The sequence below is a fragment of the Coffea arabica genome, chromosome 1e, assembly GCF_036785885.1.
Source record: "Coffea arabica cultivar ET-39 chromosome 1e, Coffea Arabica ET-39 HiFi, whole genome shotgun sequence".
NCBI classification, from domain to species: Eukaryota; Viridiplantae; Streptophyta; class Magnoliopsida; order Gentianales; family Rubiaceae; genus Coffea; species Coffea arabica.
The window spans coordinates 40,889,044-40,907,397 of record NC_092311.1 but is presented as its reverse complement, the minus strand read 5'-3'; the positions used below and the strand labels follow the sequence as shown (position 1 = coordinate 40,907,397).

General features: G+C 34.7%; 2 protein-coding genes across 4 annotated transcripts; one reads left to right on the top strand and one right to left on the bottom strand.

The window, feature by feature from the left end:
• The first annotated feature begins 5,396 nt into the window (after nucleotides 1–5,396).
• On the top strand, nucleotides 5,397–13,884 carry LOC113704439 (uncharacterized). 3 transcript variants are annotated; one of them, XM_027226345.2, is made up of 14 exons: nucleotides 5,400–6,055; nucleotides 6,223–6,263; nucleotides 6,576–6,668; nucleotides 6,982–7,056; nucleotides 7,620–7,669; nucleotides 8,738–8,827; nucleotides 9,630–9,686; nucleotides 10,270–10,339; nucleotides 10,971–11,072; nucleotides 11,162–11,214; nucleotides 12,158–12,308; nucleotides 12,420–12,504; nucleotides 13,191–13,319; nucleotides 13,541–13,884. In XM_027226345.2, exons 1-14 carry the CDS (start codon nucleotides 5,719–5,721, stop codon nucleotides 13,723–13,725), a joined length of 1,518 nt encoding a protein of 505 aa, XP_027082146.2. In that variant the 5' UTR covers nucleotides 5,400–5,718; the 3' UTR covers nucleotides 13,726–13,884. The 3 variants fall into 3 exon arrangements, with proteins under 3 accessions (XP_071912109.1, XP_071912113.1, XP_027082146.2); XM_072056008.1 differs by lacking the exon at nucleotides 6,982–7,056 and having other exon boundaries at nucleotides 5,397–6,055; XM_072056012.1 differs by lacking the exons at nucleotides 10,971–11,072; nucleotides 11,162–11,214 and having other exon boundaries at nucleotides 5,399–6,055; nucleotides 12,138–12,308.
• A 1,126-nt stretch (nucleotides 13,885–15,010) lies between these two features.
• On the bottom strand, nucleotides 15,011–17,618 carry LOC113694663 (putative late blight resistance protein homolog R1A-10). The gene is made up of 3 exons (XM_027213520.1): nucleotides 16,991–17,618; nucleotides 16,042–16,854; nucleotides 15,011–15,345 (listed from the first exon to the last, which is right to left on the bottom strand). The coding sequence occupies exons 1-3, from the start codon at nucleotides 17,616–17,618 to the stop codon at nucleotides 15,011–15,013; spliced, it is 1,776 nt and encodes a 591-aa protein (XP_027069321.1).
• Between the last annotated feature and the right edge of the window lie 736 nt (nucleotides 17,619–18,354).

The following is an 18,354-nucleotide window of genomic DNA, read 5'->3' as shown; positions in this document are numbered from 1 at the left end:
TTCTCTTTCCCACAAAAATTTTTACCTTAATGATTGAAATTAAAAAAGAGAAATTGCAAAGATCTATCTTCTCCTTAAATGATTAAAAAAATATTCAAATCACTTTCCTAAAATACAATTTTTTTAGCCTTTCAATTCTTTTAATTATGGGTTTTCCTCTTTCCTTTCTAGTCTAGTTTTTCATTTTATTCTCAAGAAAATATCATAAAATGAAATTATTTTCCTTTCTTTTATTTCTTTTTTTCTTTCTTCTCTCTTTCATCCTTCCCAATAGAAATTCCATTTCAACGAAAATTTTTGTTTTGAGTTTGTAATTGCAAATTTTTGGGTGAAGGTTTAAAAAGGCATCAAAAACTAATTTTAATTTTTTGTATGATGCCACATGTCACAAATTTCAATTGATGATTATTAATCAGGTCACAATTTCATCTTAAGATATTTTCTTGGGAATAAAATGAGAAATTAGAAAGGAAAGAGGAAAACCCAAAATTAAAAGAATTGAAAGGCTAAAAAAATTGTATTTTAGGAAAGTGATTTGAATATTTTTTTAATCATTTAAGGAGAAGATAGATCTCTGCAATTCCTCTTTTTTAATTTCAATCATTAAGGTGAAAATTTTTGTGGGAAAGAGGAAGAATTAAATAAAGAAGAAAGAGAAAAAGAAATAAAAGAAAAGAAAATAAGGTAAATGAAAAGTCAAAATAATGTAAGGGCAATTTTGTCCTAAAAGGGGTTAAGTGAGCAAAATTAAAGGTTAGGGGGTAAACTGAAAATGGGGTATTCTTTAGGGGATAAAATGTGATTAACCCTTAACTTTAACCTTGCACAATCAACAGTGGATAATCAAGGAGGAATCAGTTTCTTCCTTGGACGGGTATCTGGTCTGGTCATGTTTGTCCTCGTTCATCCTCTCTCTTAAACGTGACTCCGTGACTCAGTGACTGTTAAAATTTTTATCTTGTGTCTTGGCTGTTGAAAATTGAAGTTACTGTAGAAGTTTAATCTTTAAGATTAAGAAATGAAAAATCCACTTAGGGCTCGTTTGGAATTGCGGTAGCTTATTGAAAAGTACTTCTCTAATAGAAATTTTAATAAAAGTACTTATAAACTGTTTAAATACTTTTAAAAATATTGTTTGGAGATATAGTTCAATAAGTACTTATTGTATTGGATAAGTTGTAATTTGAAAATTTTTAAAAGTATTTATCTCTTTATTTGGTTCAAAATATAGAATAAAATAATTAAATTTGATGTTTTATTTTTGAAATCGCAAAAACTATTCTAAAAGCTCCAAATTTGAGTTTTTTGCTAAAAGTGCTTTTAACACCAAAAGCTCTACTATTAATTTTATAGGATAATGTTCACCAAATATTTTAAAAATATTTTTAGCACCTAGAAGTGCTTTTTTATTAAAAGTACTGCAACCCTAAACGGGGCCTTAATCTAGATCACAAGGATATAATTTGAATTTACCTAATTATGAATCAAAATTTGCGTGCAGAGTTTTTACAATGCTATTTAAGGATTTTTTGGTGCAATTTTATATTCATTGTTGATAAGTCAATAGTTATATCCGATTGCGTGATAGGGGAGGAGAAAAAAACAATAGCTGTATTCCATTTTAAACTCTTTTATCTAAAATGTTTCTGCAAAAATGAATTTCTAATTCTTAATTTGTTGCAAATTTATCTTTTTAAGTTATTTAATCCACCATATTTGTATTCTACACAATTTTATCATTTTGATTACACCATAGAAGTTAGTACTTACTTACAAAATTTCCTCCTCAAAATTCCTAATTTAAAAAATTAACTATTCAAAACTCGAGAAGTAACATTTATTAGAAGGAAGAAATAATCATAGAAACAATAGAGTCGAAAGAGACGAAAATTGATTCATTAATATAATTGACGGAATATAGATTTTATAAGAGATGGAGCCATTCCCCATGTAAGAAAAAGTAAATAACAGTTAATACATGTTGATTCAGTTAGTATGAATGAATCACTTCCTCTATGGAGATTATATTCTCAAATCTCCTTGTCAAAATCTGTATACAATCCCTGGTCTTGCAGAACTAATGATGATGGTAACTAGAGTTTTATACATCCAAACTTTTTTATTGAATATAAATAAATATATATATATATATATATATATATATATATATATATACATATGATCAAGCTAGAAGTTTTCACATACAGACACAGTCGAAGGGGTGTATTAGTCCATATGTTGGAGAATTAAAAAAAAAAAAAAAGAGTCTAGGACACATTGAGAGGGTTAAGTGGATATTTGATTTTAGGGGAGGCAAAATCCAATTGATAATAGTTCAAGGGGGTATGGAAAATTTACCTCTATTTGTTTTCAATGTATAATTAACAGGCAACGGAATAATACATTCTTCAAGTTGCAATAATTATTGCACTATTTCGTGTATTTTTTTTGCATTTGGTTAGTATAAATTAATATTTAGTGTACAAGTTATATCAAATATTAGTTTACACAAATTTATCGAAATAATACACCAAATATTAAAAGATTTATATTACAACGAAGTGTAACATAGAAATGGGAAATGGGACAGAGACAACCGTTCCTGAAGGTTCACGGCCACGATGTGGCCTCAGAAATTTGTACGCCTCAGGTTACAACATATAACTCGATTTTCACGCCATGTGTGGGGCCCACAAAAATTTGTTCTAAAGTTATTTCGTGTGTAAAGAAAGTTACGCGACGTGCAAAAAATATTACGCTCTGTCGGAAAATGCACAAACCGCCACCTGCAACCGTTTGTGCCTCTTGTCCATAGAAATGTGTAACAGATCATGCGGGAACCTAATGCACTTTCACCATCCGTCTTACATAGTCACATTTGTATATACGGTGACGGATGAGAGTTTGATTTCCCTTCTGGTAAAGACGGCTTTTGACTTTCTTTCAATTGCAAGGACTACAGAAGCAAATCAATTTACAACTTAGTGGGGTCAAACTAGTTCATCTCCGAGCAGCTGAGAATAGTCTAGACCAAAAGTTTGATTAAGTAGATAAAGCCAACCATTTGCAGTCAATAATTGTAGGAGTTTCCTACTTTTTTAATGCACTCAAAAGAAAAACAGCAATATATATATATATATTATAAAAAACAGCAATATATATATACTGTTTTTACTATGTTTATTTAATGTTTTTTTGACCCTTGATGGCTCGAATTCGTGATATTCGATCCACACAATTCATGCCGAATTGATGACTTCCATCATGTTAAGGAGACATTCAATCATTGAGTTGTATCCCTTTCTTGTCCATATCGAGAAATAGAACTGTCTAATTTTAAGTCAAAGGATCGAGAAAATCAAAGCCATTATTTTTGAACAACTTGGAGCCAGTATGTTTGTTTTTTGGGAATTTTTTGGGGGATGATAACAAAAGAAAAATGAGAAAGATGTCTATGATCGAGTCAATAACCATACAAACGGATAGATCGTATCGACTTAGAAAATGGAAGATTTACAGATAAAATATTTTACCAATTTTCTCATACTTCATTATCATCACAATAGTTATAATTAACATGTTAAACTACAATAGTTATAATAGTTTTTCTTACTATGTTAAACTACAATAGTTATAATTAATTTAGTCACCACAATCCTTGATGTAGTTAAAAAAAAAAAAAAAAAAACTCTGGGATCTGACTGTAGAAATCATTGGTTATATTCAAAGGTAAAATGTCAAAGAAATTGATTTAAACTATTTTTTATATTGATAAAAAGATTTTGACTTCTTCAAACTTTGACAAGTACTTGGTTAACAATCTATTAGATCAAAAGGACAACAAAATAGACTAGCAAATAAGAAATTACAGATATTGCACTAGTTTTAGTAATTTAAGTAGGTAAATTATCCTAACTGTTATCACAGACTCGAAATAAAACACAAATCAAGATTTAATTATCCCTAGCACGTCAATGGCCTACGTCCCAAACAAAAATGTAGGCCATCATTACACACACCCAGATTTCTATTATTAAAATTATTACCCTCTTCCTAAAGATAGTTCCATTGTTACAACTCTACAAGAGTAAAAAGTGAAACCGAACCATTTTTAAATCATGTGTCCATAAGATATCAAATAGAAGTATCCATTTCAATATTAAGTACTACCCTTCATATTGCGTATTGGAAATGACAGACTGCATCAACAGACGAAACTTTCAAGTTAGGTCCAAATTTATATATTCAAAATCATCTACTATTACCAAAACAACATGATTTCTTTTTCTCTTGTGTTAAATTTACCTTCCTCCACAACTTTTCTTATTTAACCAAACAAGACAAAGATTAAGTATTTGCAACAAAGCGATCCATCCTTTCCTCATCCTCCAGTTCCACTTCCCTATCCCATGGACTATGTAGAGAGGAAGTGGAGCCGAATAGGGTAGTGAAACTTTGAAGGTTACAAGCTTTGAGACTTTTTTCAGTGTGTATTGATGTAAATACACTCACTATTGTTCAAAGTCATTATCTTTCTTTTCTATGAGATGGACCCTATACTTTTCGCCCTTGAAATATTGTGCATCTACTTCACCCACTCTTACAAATATTAAGCTGGCATTTGCATGTTTGTTGCACAAATCCACTGCCAATTTTCCTTTTTCAATCACCCAATGATCCCTTGGTTCTAAAGCATGCCAAGAAGTACCAAATCTAGCTTTCTATGTTAATGCTGCCCACCAACAGTGCTAGTAGCATTGTGAGTACTTTTTTATTTTTTTCCAACAAACGTCAATATATATCAGTATGTATATTAACACTTGAAAGTATAAGAGTTAATTACAAAAAGGGGTTTTAGGCCTCTCATCCTTCCTAGCTGTTTCTATTAACCAAATTGGGAATTCATTTATTGATTCTATGTCATTGACATTAACTAACATTGTGAGTACTAGAGGGTAAATTATGCGTAAGAGCCATTTTGGTACCGGGGATGAAAATGAGGGGCAATTGTGCATATGTTTGCATCCTTTTGTTATCCTGTCAATTGCCAAACCACAAAGCATGTACATGGTTCGTCTAGTGTGGCTCTAGCCAACTAAAACATTAGCTCATCACTTCCAACCTATTAACTTGGGAGTTGGGAGACAATAAGCAATTTGTTTATTGTTTATCCTGATTAAATTTTTTTTTCTCAACCTTAGTCTAACATATATTAAAATGACTTAGCACAATCTATAATATTTTTTTTGTCTAGTATATGATATTTATACACTATTCTTACTCTAATTTATATTAAAGAAGAGTTTGACTGTACAGTTTTTAAATTGAAAACAGGTGTCAGGATTTGAATTCCTTCCGAATCTACAAGTATAGGACTGCATTTCATACTTTGCTTGATGGCTAACTCATCTAATGGGAGCTTGTTCCATTGATTGCCCTAAATACAATTACAAAATTGCTCTTTATAATAGATAGTTTAAAGTTATGCCTTCTTTTCTAATTAATCATGCTAAGATGCTCCTTTAACTAAAATTATTCAAAAAGGGCAAAAAAAAAGGTTTTGGTACCACATTATCTTTCTATGTTTCCTGTACTGAGTTCCTGGCAGTGTACCACGTCAATGCAATTCTGCCACTCATTTTTGCCGCTGAGGACTCAAAACCTCAACTGAAAATTGAAAATACAGTTATAGACAGACCAGAGCAAGAAGGTGAACAAATGGCTATGGCCTTCTCCCTTTTTTCAAGCCCATCATCTTCTATATCATTATTTCGCCCAAAATCTCCATCCCATTTCAGTTCATCACCTTCTTGTATAAGAATTATGAAGCACCAACCTTCAATGGAAGCTTTTCATCCATTGCCGTTGCCAAGAAAGCTGGTGATCCGACACCGTTTTGCAGGTCGTCTACCTATGCAGTTCAAATCCTTCTCGAAAAGACAATCCACTGAACAAATAGAGCAAGCCAAAGCCGCAGAAGGAGAGGAAGAAAAAGTTTATGAATTTGAGAGGCTTTTTTCCAATCTTAATCAAGCAACTTTAAAAAGGGACCCCGGTAATTATTTTTCCCTTTGCATGTTTTCATTGCATTGCGAAGTTGATTATTTTCTATTCTTGAATTTTGCATAGTTAAGTTGAATTTTCACACATTTTCTCCCCTTCTTTGCAGTTGATAGTAGTGTTAATTTAGCTTAATCTGTCTTTGAATTTTGTTTTCTGTAGGAAGTCTTAGCAGTGCTATATTTCTAGTAGCTGGCACAACTGTAAGTAATTCTTCTACTTGGGGTTTGATTTTTGAATGCTGTGGATTTATGCACTACACGCCCAGATTTCTTGTCTTTAATTTTTGCTATAGAAATAAGCATAAGATATTGAATTACACTAGTGAAACATTCTCGGATAATTCTTGCTGGATAATGCAAGAAATTTGGAAGTTGAAAACTATTCAAATTTTTTGGACCTAGATTAAGCATCATTTGGGGGCTTTATTTACAATTAATATTTTAATAATATTTTTTGGTTAAAGGTTACAGGGAGATTAGCTCACATGAATTGAATTTACAATTTTTAAATAGGTAGGCGCAGGGATACTTGCAATTCCTGCAGTTACTCAAGAAGCTGGATTTTTGGCCTCTGCCATTGTCTGCATTCTCGGCTGGATATTTATGGTAACTAGTTCAGCTCAACTTCTATGACTATTCTCTATGAATAGCATTGCTTTATGTCTATGCTAAAAAGGCCAGTCTTGCTAGATAAGTGAATGAGACAATGTATATATATATATATATATATATATATATATATATTTTTAACAATGCATACATTTTACCACAACATGGGAACCAAGAACATTAGCGATCTGCCATGTGAAGTTAGATCGAGGCCTCTCCTGCTCCCCAACCTCTAGGATTCTGCAACTTTTTGACACTGTTTCCAAAGGAATTATGCTTAGTAATCTTTCATAAACCTAAATCAATGCAGGTTGTGACTGGATTACTCATTGCTGAAGTGAATGTGAAGACAATGTGTGAATTGGGTTCTGGTGGTGTGTCACTGGTAATTTTTCTAACTTGCCTTGGCTTGAGTGGGCAAAATTTGGTAAGCTTATGTTGGCTAATAACTCTTTCATCAGGAATATATTCATCATAGCATGCAGCAGATAAGTTACATTACCTCCCACAGTTTTCCACAATTAGAATCCCTGCTATGAAAAAATTATCCAAATATGGTAGAGAAAGGTTCTCTTGAGATTCCTAGATTGTGGGATGAACATATTCTCGCTGAATTGATGAGAAGTAGCTAGCAAAAAACTTTATACTCTATCAATGACTCTGGCAAGTGGAAGACTAGAGACTGACTGCAAACTTAAAATGAAAGTTCTTTTTACCCACATAATTTAAGTCACTTGAAGGTGGAATTTTAGCGATGTTAAAACAGTTTTGGCTAGTTAGACACATGTATCCTAAAGTATTACTAAGTTTTAATCTACCTATGTTTCCTTTATTTCTGCTCACTTATCAAAAGCTGTTGTCCATATATTTGTAACTGAACTGGATTACACTGTAAAGTTGCAAAAGCGGTAAGTATGCCACTCTTATAATTTCCTTTGGAATTTGTAGGTTTCTATGGCCATGAGAACTCTTGGGACTGCTGGTGTACAAATAGCTTGGTAGGCTACATCACATTGTTCTATTCTAAAAGGACAAATGCCTTGTTTGAGTTTCATCTGGTTATGTATAAATGGTCATGTGCTGTAGCAAGCATTTTCGTAGTACTAAATATATATATTTGTCTCTCGTCAGTATGTCATGGAAAGAGATATGAAACTTGCCAATGTGATTCCTGGAAGTGATTTCAGATTTATTTAAGTTTTTGTTTGGTTTTAGTCCTTTTTTTTTTGGGCTTAGAGTTCTTTATCACATATGTTTGAGCAATATATGCCAAGTGAAAACAGGAAATTCTCAAAATACTTTAATTTAGAGTATTGTGACAAGAATTTGCTCAAAAAAAACACAAAGAAATAGATGTTAATGCATGTCCAGTACAGAATTTTAACAGATACACGGGATTTTATTGAATGTGTTTCTTCACTTATTGACCTTTCTAAATTTACTTATTCTGTAGTACTTCATCTTTTTTTTTCCCCATGGTTAAAATGCCCTGTAACTTATCGTAAATCTGAAATGGACATGCTAATACATAGATGGATAAATGGTATCTTTACATCGGGATACTGCATATGTTTTTATCAGATTGATCGGTTTAAGGCATGGGATGGTCAGGGAGAATAAGAGACTCTAAATCCTACTTGCCCTTCTAGTATGGCCTATAACTGAAAAAACACAGAACAAAAATTGGACATGCTCAGCGATACTGTGACATTATTTGCCAGTTACCATGTATTGGTATTTTGCTCTCAAAAAATGGTTTGACTGAATGTGTTTGAAACTGTGAACTTCTGTATGGGAGATTTCTTTCAAAACTTTATCCTCAATTGGTTCTCTCTCTCTCTCTCTGTGACATACTAGCTGTTTGATACTTACCATCATGCAGTACCATGTGATATGTGATGGACTAGCATCTTAAAAATATTTAGGCCTTCTATTCTGTTTGTAACTGATTATACTGTATTTTGTAATAATTTTTGCCTTCTAAATTGAGATCAATCTATCAATACTGCTTTTGGTACTCATGTTGCAATTTAACTTTTCTCACGACTCCTCTTCTTTTGTAACAGCTGGTCGTATATGTTCATTCATTATGCCCTACTTGTTGCATATGTGGCTCGTTCATCAGATATTTTGACAAATTTCCTAGGCGTTCCGGTGTATGTTTAGATTTTACCTTTACTTATATTTTAATACTGCTATTCACTTCACATGCACTTTTCACTTTCTATGTGTCATCAAATAGCCAGGATTCACCATACTGGAAGCACAGTTTTAAAGGAAGCATCTTCTTCCTATTCTGAGAAGTAAAAAATGTAGAAGTTGGAACCTAATTAAAGTTTGAGGTCATAAGTTTTTTCAGAGATGCAGCTACCTTGAAATTTTACTAAGGCAATATCTTGTGCCACGTGGAGATTTTCTGCACATATGACCGAATTTATAATTTTGATTTCACTCTTATTATTCATTTTCTGTTATAGAAATCAATGGATAATATGCTATTATAAATTGATTTCTGGGTTTAACGTTGTGCATTACTCAGGTTTGAGTTAAAAGACAAATTGGTGCTACAGGTCCAAGAAAATTTTTTTAAGCATTACAAAATACAAACCCTTTACCCTGTGTAAAATCTCCTAAAGAAATGATATCTCAGAATTAAATTATTCTGGGAAATAATATATTACCTAATTTTTCATAAGCGGACAATGTTCATTTATGTCATGGAGTGGAAACTGAGTCGTTGGATTGGTCACTGATGGTAACTCCATGTGAGCCAATAAACCAAGGGATATCTAAAACGCAATGAACTTATTGCAATCACGAGTTATCTTACAACTTTCAATCTCCTAGAACAATTTTTAATGCACTAGTTTATATCTTGTAGTCTAAAAACTCTATTAGTGGATATAAGTATAGTGTTATATGCTTGTTAGGTGTTGATGGGCAGCATTGTGATTGCAGATGGGAAACTGCAACTTTGTTTTCACTCCTTTTTGGAGGAATTTGCTTCTTTGGCAGGTTGATATTACTTTGCCCTCTTTCTTTCTGGTGCAGCACTTTTCATTCTTGTCATGGTTCAATCTTCAAATTATTCCTTCTAGCCCTATAAATGACAGTGCCAATTTGCATATGCAACAAACAGATCATGAAATTTTATTAAAAACCATTAGTCCTTTCATCTATCAGCTTAGGCTTATATATGCCAGTCATGCTTGAATAATGTAAATACTTGATTATGCACTTGATAATGCCGTAAAAAAGGCGTTTATGTCTCTTCCCATGAAAAGCCCTAACCATCTTACTGTTGATTCACTCAACTAGAATCACAAGATGGCATTTGATTCTAGAGGCAGATCATGTTGCTCCTAAAGGTGCCTTTGAAGCTCTGACTACATTTGTGCTGTACTTCATTCTTGGAATTTTGGTAGCAGCCTTGTGTAGGAATTGCGGTGAACCCTGGCTCTTGACTAGTCTGTGTATGGATTGGTTGACAAAATTATCTCAAAATTAATATATGAACTCCACATAAAATTTTATATATCAGTGCATATCAACTATGGCTTTGCTTTGAATGTAACTCAACATTACCATCTTATTGTAGTCAGCGGCTTATTGGAGCAGTAAATGGTGCTCTTGTTTTCGGTATCATTGCTTCTTTCACCGCTCTTGTGGTAATTCCCATTCTAACTATTTCAAGCTGTTTTATCAGATTCTTCAATATGTGATCTTGCACGGATATGATACATTTCGATTCATGCAAGAAGAATAAATTATTTGGATTTGAATGCAGTTACACACGTGTTAAAGTGTCCTAATATTTGTTATGCCAATGATTTCCTAAGCAATTTGGTTTTTTTGCTATAAGCCTGAATTAAAAAGGTAAGTTATCATTCATCTGCATTCAAAGTTATGGCAAATTGTTCTCCAAAAGATAAGTAATTGCATTTTAATACCATGATCCTAGTGTGCGCATAAAAGATGCAAAATTCTTGGTGATAGACTTGCTCAAAATCTTTTCTTTATTCATGATTGATCTCCCTTCTTCTGAAGCTTGCTTCCAGTTCTGTTCTCAGATACTTCATCTTGATTTGGTCAGAGTACCATGATGACATCAAAAGCTTACTCAGATTAAAAATTAAATACTCAAGGAAACTTAGCAGTCTGTAGTATCACAACCAAAGTGTTACTTATCAAAAAGGTTGCTCTCCTAATTCTATACATGTTCAAGATAAAAATCTGTTACTTTTGCTTCACTACTCTTGTCTTGGCCAGATCCCATTAAACAATTATTGTACTATTTAGGTTGTTGCTAGTGGGGATTTGCACTGGGAAGCTCTTTTAAAAACAAACTATGAAGCTGCTCCTCAAAGTATACCCATTATAGCTCTTTCTTTTGTTTACCAGGTAAAATAACCAACCTATTAATGGATCAGTAGTAATTTCCAATACAACATTGTTTCAAGTTGATTCAGACAGATGCTCCTTTGTTTCAGAATGTAGTGCCAGTCATTTGCACAAATCTGGAAGGAAACATGTCAAAAGTTAGGTGATAACTCCAATCACCAGTACTTAATTGCCACATTTTGCTGAATTCATGCTAATATGGGTGTCAGATTACCAGAACATGTTATATATCTGTATAAATCCATGGACCTGAAACCTTTCCAATAAATCAAATATTATGGAAATAATTTAATAATGTAAATAAGATGATTCGAGATCTTGCAATATTCCCATACTTTGTTTCACGGTACTCGGGATTTAGTTCCTGACAATGTGCTGAAGTTTCCAAATTATACCATTGTGACTTCTATCCAGCCAAATAGATGTCGAACTAGTAAATGTTAACATCTATACATCTATGTGGGAGTTTATTCATAACACATGAGGATATAGGACCTAGAATTGCATTTGTGGGTAAAATGAATTGAACCTTTACTTGAAACGATAAACATTACTCTGTTGATGAGTAGCAGAAATTTCTGCAATTATAATTTGGAATTTGTCTTGATATGTGTTGCCTACACCTCATCCTCATTTCGATCAATACTTGGCCAAATTCTTCCATTTATTGATAAGACTCCTCATAATTGGGAATAGTATTTAGCTTTAGCTAAAGATAATGGGTTAAACTATTGTTCTCGACAATGTAAAACTGATGAATTAGCTATAAATTTGATTTACTGAGATTTGAATCAAAACTTAAATGGGGCCCTAAAATCTTTTTTTTTTTGAAGAATCCTGTGCATGATTTCCTTAACTACAGCCAATGCCATTCGTCAAATATTAAGTGGCTGTGATCTTGATTACCTTGACTTTTTCTTCTTCTTCTATTTTTTTTTCATGGTTTCATAAAGATTTTACTTGACTTGGTTACCTTTATATGGTATCTATTCTTCAAGCAATCTCCGTATGGTCACAGCTAAAGATTTGCAGTTAAATTATGGGTGGTTATCTCAGAGACATTAGTATCTGCTATTAACTTGTAGGACAGCCATTGTGCTGGGCACAGCAATTCCCCTTGCTCTTTTTCTTATATGGAATGCAGTTATACTTGGAACAATCCCAGCTCTTGAAATGGGCTCAGACAAAATTTTTGACCCTTTACAACAACTGCGGTCCACAAACGGTGTTGTTGGGGTAAGTATTTGAAACATCCTTTTTTTATCCTTCTGTTGTCCATGTTGGTTGTCTGCTCTTAGGTCTAACCAATCTCATTTTTCCTGTCTGTATCAAAATGAAATCATGCAGCCTATAGTTGACATATTCTCACTTCTTGCAATTGCAACTTCCTACATTGGATTTGTTTTGGGTCTTACAGACTTCCTTGCTGACTGTAAGTGGTCCTTTTGTTCGTACCATCATAATAAGAATCGTGTTATCATAGAATGGAAAGATTAGTGTTTAATTTGTTTCAAGCTTACTTTACGTGAAATAAATTGACAATAAAGAGAGAGCATGATTTTATATCATCCGCATTGCTGCTTATAGTTTGTAGTACCAATGCTTATGCATCTCAATTTCACTGAAGGTGGGAGAAACTGAAATGAAAATAAAATGGATTAGGAACTTTTTCTTGTGTGCATGGCTTCAATTGGGATCATATATCTATGTTTTTCATTTAGGCACAATTATTGCAGTTCCATAGGTCAAAATGCACAAGTAGAATGTGAAGGGAGTCTAGAGCATTGCACTGGCAGAGAATGATTAGAACAACAAGAAAAGGGAACACATGCTACACTGGTGTCTGTTCTGTATACATGTACATAATGTTTGCAAAACATTTTTCTGCATTTTGAATCTGCCACACACCTGAACAGAGAATTTTGGGGTTAGCAAAGTCAAAAGTGTGCGCTTTTAGCTTTTATGACAGATAAAAATGGGCTGCTTTCTGATTCAGTCAAGCTAGGCTGCCTCCTCTGAAGTTTGTTAGCTGATGGAAATTGATGCAATTATACTGTTGATCAATAATGAAATATATGATAGTAATTTTCCTGTTGGTTGCCAATGCATCTAATGCAGTGCTGAAGTTGCCTTCTGGTCAGAACAGTCCTTTGCCATATATACTTACATTGGTTCCGCCATTGATACTGTCATTGCTTGATCCAGAGATATTCTTCAAAGCATTGGATTTTGCTGGAACATATGGAGGTATAATAGTAGCATGAATAAAATTCAAATTCTGATTCAAGTAAATTTTTAGTTGGACAAGTTTTGACTGGACATCACTAAGTTATCTTATGTACATGGTCCATTAGTGTGGACTTATTTATAAACATGTAATCAAAAGCATTGCATAAACCAGATTCTCCGTTCGTCTTAAAACACTCGTGTCCTGACTGGTCAGATACTTTTCGTTCATGGTTTTGCAGTTCTGGTTTTGTTTGGAATTCTACCTGCTGCAATGTCCTGGTCAGACAGATATTCTAAATCATCAGAGTCTCCCAAGCTCCCCCTGCTGGTCCCTGGAGGAAAGCTCACCCTTTCACTTGTGATTGGAAGTGCAGGGTATGTCATTCTTTCAGAACTAATTGAGAATCTTGGGCACCAGTTGTGAGAATCAAGTTGAAGTTCTTTCTGTTAGTGGGAAGAATTAACTGCTCACTTGAAATATCTGTAACATCCAATGTGGTAAACTCTCTCAAATTTAATAATTTTTGCTTCTCGTTCAACATTTACAACTCCAGTTGTGTTCCATATCTGGATTCTTTCTTTACCCTGAGTGCCAAGCATATTTGGATATTATGGTTAGAAGGTAACATAAGTGGAGAACTAGGGACGACTACATACGTGTTAAATGTTCAGAGAGAGAGAGACAGAAGCTTCAGAATTTGAAACTCTCTTAGAGGATGCTGTGGAGTACACCTAAGTACATGGTGCAATATCAGTATGATTGGTTTTCAGCCCATCAGGCTCCTACGCAACAAGAAGTTAGGGTCCCATTGTTCCAAAAGAGCTGGTTGTTAATGAATTAATCACAACATTGCAAAATCAATTGACGTTCTTGACTCTGTCATGGCTCAAGATCATGCAACACGTCTCAACCTTATCACATGACTTGAGATGCAGTAACCGGTCTTATACATGTAAGAAGATGAAATAGGAAGTTATTAAAAAGATTTCAAGGCAATTAGCGCATTAGCCATTCTGTCTGATGCAAAAAATGTAACGATGCAATGACAGTCCGCTTTCATTTGAAGAGTACAGCAAAAAGTTTCAGATGCCCAAGCTATGGTACTTTAGTAGTGGTTACAAGATGTAATACTGTGCCCACTGTGTTTTGCAGTACATCTTACCTGCATAAGTTTTTGAAATACTCAAATCCTAGCATCTTTGGCCTTGTTGCCATAGGAACCAGTATGGGGTTATGGTTCTCCTGAAAAACGAGCCTCAGGGTTTTTTTTTCTTTTTTTTTTTTTTCACCCTATGAAAATCTAAAATCTTGTCGCTAACTATGCAAAAGCACTATTTTTCCCATGATTGACTAATGAATCTGTGGCCAGAAAAGTTTGTTTAGTACTGAACACAAGACTCAGGTTGTGAGAATTATGGGTAGCACAATGTTTTCCTCATTCGAAGACTTTGGCAAGCCTTTAAACTGGATAGAATAGCATGTATTTCACCACAATGGATCAATAAGAATGAACTTCCAATGTATTTCATGTTTCCAACATTTTCTTGCTAACATGTGATCATCTCCATTTGATGGTATGGTAAGATAATTCACTTCAAACGCTTTCTACGACTAAACACTAATATTACAATAGTTGCAGATTTACTATCTTAAGCAAAGTAGGTAAAGGTTAATACATCCATAGGGGTTTAATAAGCACCTCGAGCCCTTAATTTCCCATCTCATTTTGTTCTTCCTGAATTTGCTTTACTGATTTCTCAGCAGAGCAGCTACACCAGTGCACCTCAATCATTTCTAGTGTTGTTATATCTCCTAAGCTAGATGGGACCCCGTCGAGTTGCCAGCATTCTTTTACTAACAACCGCAGCAAACTAGGGAAAGGGTAATCAGAAGCATTCCAGAAGACAATGTCCACCCTGTCCAATTCCAGGAATTTGAGATTGAGGAATTCTCCATCCTCTACCACCCATTCTTTGCCCTGGAAGGCTGATCCATAGAGTTTAAGGACCTCAAGGTTGGGTAGTTTACCTGTCTTTGAAGTTTCTGTACAGGAGAGAACAAACTCTACCAATGAGCTTTTTCAGATTTTAGGGGAAGTTAAACTCATAGGGACATTTCAGCCTGCCAAAAGAAAACACCTTGAGTGTTTCAAGTTTATGTAGAAAATCTAATTCTGGAAGCTGATTGCAGCACCACGAAGAATCCCACGAGTCCAAAAACATGCAGCTTAATTTTTGAAGACTCGGTAGCCTTCTTAAAATCTTCTCCATGGTGTCATCGCCAAAACGAAGAGATGGTGTTGCAAACGTGCCTCAAGCTTGCCATCTTCCAAAGAGTATCTGGTAATTCTGCTCCATCTAGTCCTTTCAGTACTCGGAAGGAATAAAATTCACAGATCCTTGAATTGCAATGTACCTTAGATGAACCAGCATTGCTATTCCATTAGGGAATTTTTCCAACCCTGATGTTCCATAAATCCAGCACTCTAAGAAGTTTTAAAGTTTGAGCAATAAATGAGACATCACCACAGTAGGAGTACATTGATAAACAGACCTCAATTTCATCAGTCGCAAGCATTAGCAATGACCGGACATCCCTGCTAGAAGGCCTCCACCTGTTTAAGTACTCTGCATGAGAAGAAATACAAATCCCCTTTTGGTGAAGATTTGACGGGTAGGCATTCTCTAAATTAAGATTGTATTGTAAATCATTATCATGGCTGAAGTTTAGTTCATCCACTTTCAGCAACATCAAGAAATTTTCTTGCTTGGCTTTTTAGGTTTTCCAACATAGAATTTGCGCAAAGGTCATGAACTTGGCATGCTTTGACCCCTCCATTGCTTCTAGTTTTCGAAACCATTACCAGGCTTCGACCAATTAGATCCATCAGGAAACCCTCTGCTAGATCTTCCAAGCTTTTCATCTCTGTTGTTCTTACAAATCCTTCAGCTATCCACAACCATATTAATCTCCTGACAGAAATTTCTCTGTCCTCTGGAAACATCCCAAAATAAAGAAAGCATGGTTTCAAATGACCTGGTAAATGCCTGTAACTCATTTCCAATGTGTCCAAAGCCTTTCCTCCTCCAATATGTTTGCTTACACTTTCTGCAATTTCATTCCAATGATCTTCAGTCATTGTTATTTTCCTGAGAAGTCCAGCTACCAGAACAACTGAAAGAGGCAATCCTCTACACTCTATTGCAATTTTCTTTCCAACATTACATAGTTCTGGAGGGCAGATCTTTTGTTGGAACACGTTTTTCTGAAATAATTCCCAACTTTCTTCTTCAGTAAATGAGCGAAGATGATGTGGGGAACCACCAGGGTTTGCTAATAAAGCAATGTCATGGACTCGACTTGTGAATACAATTCGGCTTCCATTATGATCATCTGGGAAAGAGTTTCTTAAGTCATGCCACGCCTGAGGGTTCCATATGTCATCCAAGACAATGAAATACATCCTTCCTTTAAGACTTCTGGACAGGGCTTCAGCCAAATCATCAATGCTCATTTCCCAAACTTTGTCATTAAGCAAAACAATTCCATTACCTAATATGTCAAGCAATAAATTTCTCCTTACACAGTTGAGAGACACAACACCATGAGCAAACGTGGAAGTGAGAAATAATTGAAGGATGGTTGTAAATTTTCCTTGCCAGAGTTGTCTTGCCAAGTCCAGGCAGACCAGTGATGGAGATAACATCCAGTTCTTTCGAACCTCTTTGAAGCCGGTCTATTAACTTTTCTGCCTCATCTTTGAAGCCCACCACCTCTTCATCAACAAATTGATAATCTCGTGATAATTCATTATTAGAAGGCTTCGCAATTCTGTGAACAGTTTTCTCGTGCATCTTTGCATCATAGATATCTGTTACTCGTGGCCTCAAATGCTTAAACTTTTCTATGACATCCGATAACCACAACACATGATACCAGAGAGGGCCATCACCTGGAGCGACTAAATCAATGACATATTCTGCCTCATATGCTGCAGCTACAACACGATTCTCTAGATCTTCAAATTCTTCAACCTTCTTGCAGTGCTCTAGTGTCTTTCTGAGGAATGATCTCAAGAATATCAGCTCACTCCGTACTGTTTCAGTCTCATTTTTCACATAAGCAATCAGATCAGCCCTACATGTCCGCAGGTCATCTAAGGCTTTTAATAAAAAATCGATGAACCCCAAAGTAGGAGTCTTGGCAAAAGTAAATGGTGATGACTTCAGAACTTTGTCATAAATTTTTCTGATCTCAGCCTTCACAAGTTGTGCATGAATCTTCAGCTCATCATTGATCAGTAAAAGCGTTTGCATGTCCTTTTCATCTTTCTTTGACAATCAATTGCTCCTGCCTCCCTGGCCGCAGCTTCAATCTGTATTAAGAGTGAATTGAATATGTCAACCTTCTTGTACTGCTGCAACGGAGGATCCATTAGAAAACTTTTCAGGAAGCCGAGATCAGAGTAAAGGATTGCAACTTCATGATCTTGAGGTGGAACTGTGGGACCAGCATTGCACCTTAGCAGTCCCTGCAGTTTTCCTAGCACAAAATCCAGAGCCACAAGGCTTGTAAATCAACCAGAATATCTCCTGAATTCTATCATTGAATCTTTTAGGACTTCCACATAAATCATTTTGATCTCTGGATCAATGTGTTTTATATGTGATATCAGATCAGAAAGCTTACTCTTAACATGTATTTCTTCCTGTAAGCTCTCCTGCCAACACAAGTAAGACACTACTGCTGCATCTCCAACGAGAACTTCAAGATGAGTCATGACATTTCTTAATCTGTTTTGCATCTCCAGCTTTACTGTTGATTCTGTGATCTTCTCTGCAATCTTCCGGAAATTTCTTTAAAATGTCCGCTGTTCTTCGAGTTTTATGACATGTCTCTCCAGCGAAACTAGTTAATTTGCTTTACGATAGCTAAGTACTTCAGATTCTCCAGCAACGGATTGATCAACTCTACTATGTGTTCATGAATATACTCAACATCTTCATCAGTTATAGGTATATTCTGTTGATAACAAACATAATACCTACAAGA

What these genes read in the sequence shown, in the direction of transcription:
- LOC113704439 (XM_027226345.2), top strand. Translation starts at nt 5,719, where the DNA reads ATGGCTATGGCCTTCTCCCTTTTTTCAAGCCCATCATCTTCTATATCA. An exon ending in AACTTTAAAAAGGGACCCCG is followed by an intron (nt 6,056 to 6,222) that starts GTAATTATTTTT and finishes TGTTTTCTGTAG; the next exon opens with GAAGTCTTAGCAGTGCTATA. An exon ending in GGAAACATGTCAAAAGTTAG is followed by an intron (nt 11,215 to 12,157) that starts GTGATAACTCCA and finishes ATTAACTTGTAG; the next exon opens with GACAGCCATTGTGCTGGGCA.
- LOC113694663 (XM_027213520.1), bottom strand. Translation starts at nt 17,618, where the DNA reads ATGCAAACGCTTTTACTGATCAATGATGAGCTGAAGATTCATGCACAA. An exon ending in GGATGTTATCTCCATCACTG is followed by an intron (nt 16,855 to 16,990) that starts GTCTGCCTGGAC and finishes TTGACATATTAG; the next exon opens with GTAATGGAATTGTTTTGCTT. An exon ending in ATTTCTTGATGTTGCTGAAA is followed by an intron (nt 15,346 to 16,041) that starts GTGGATGAACTA and finishes TCTCCTGTACAG; the next exon opens with AAACTTCAAAGACAGGTAAA.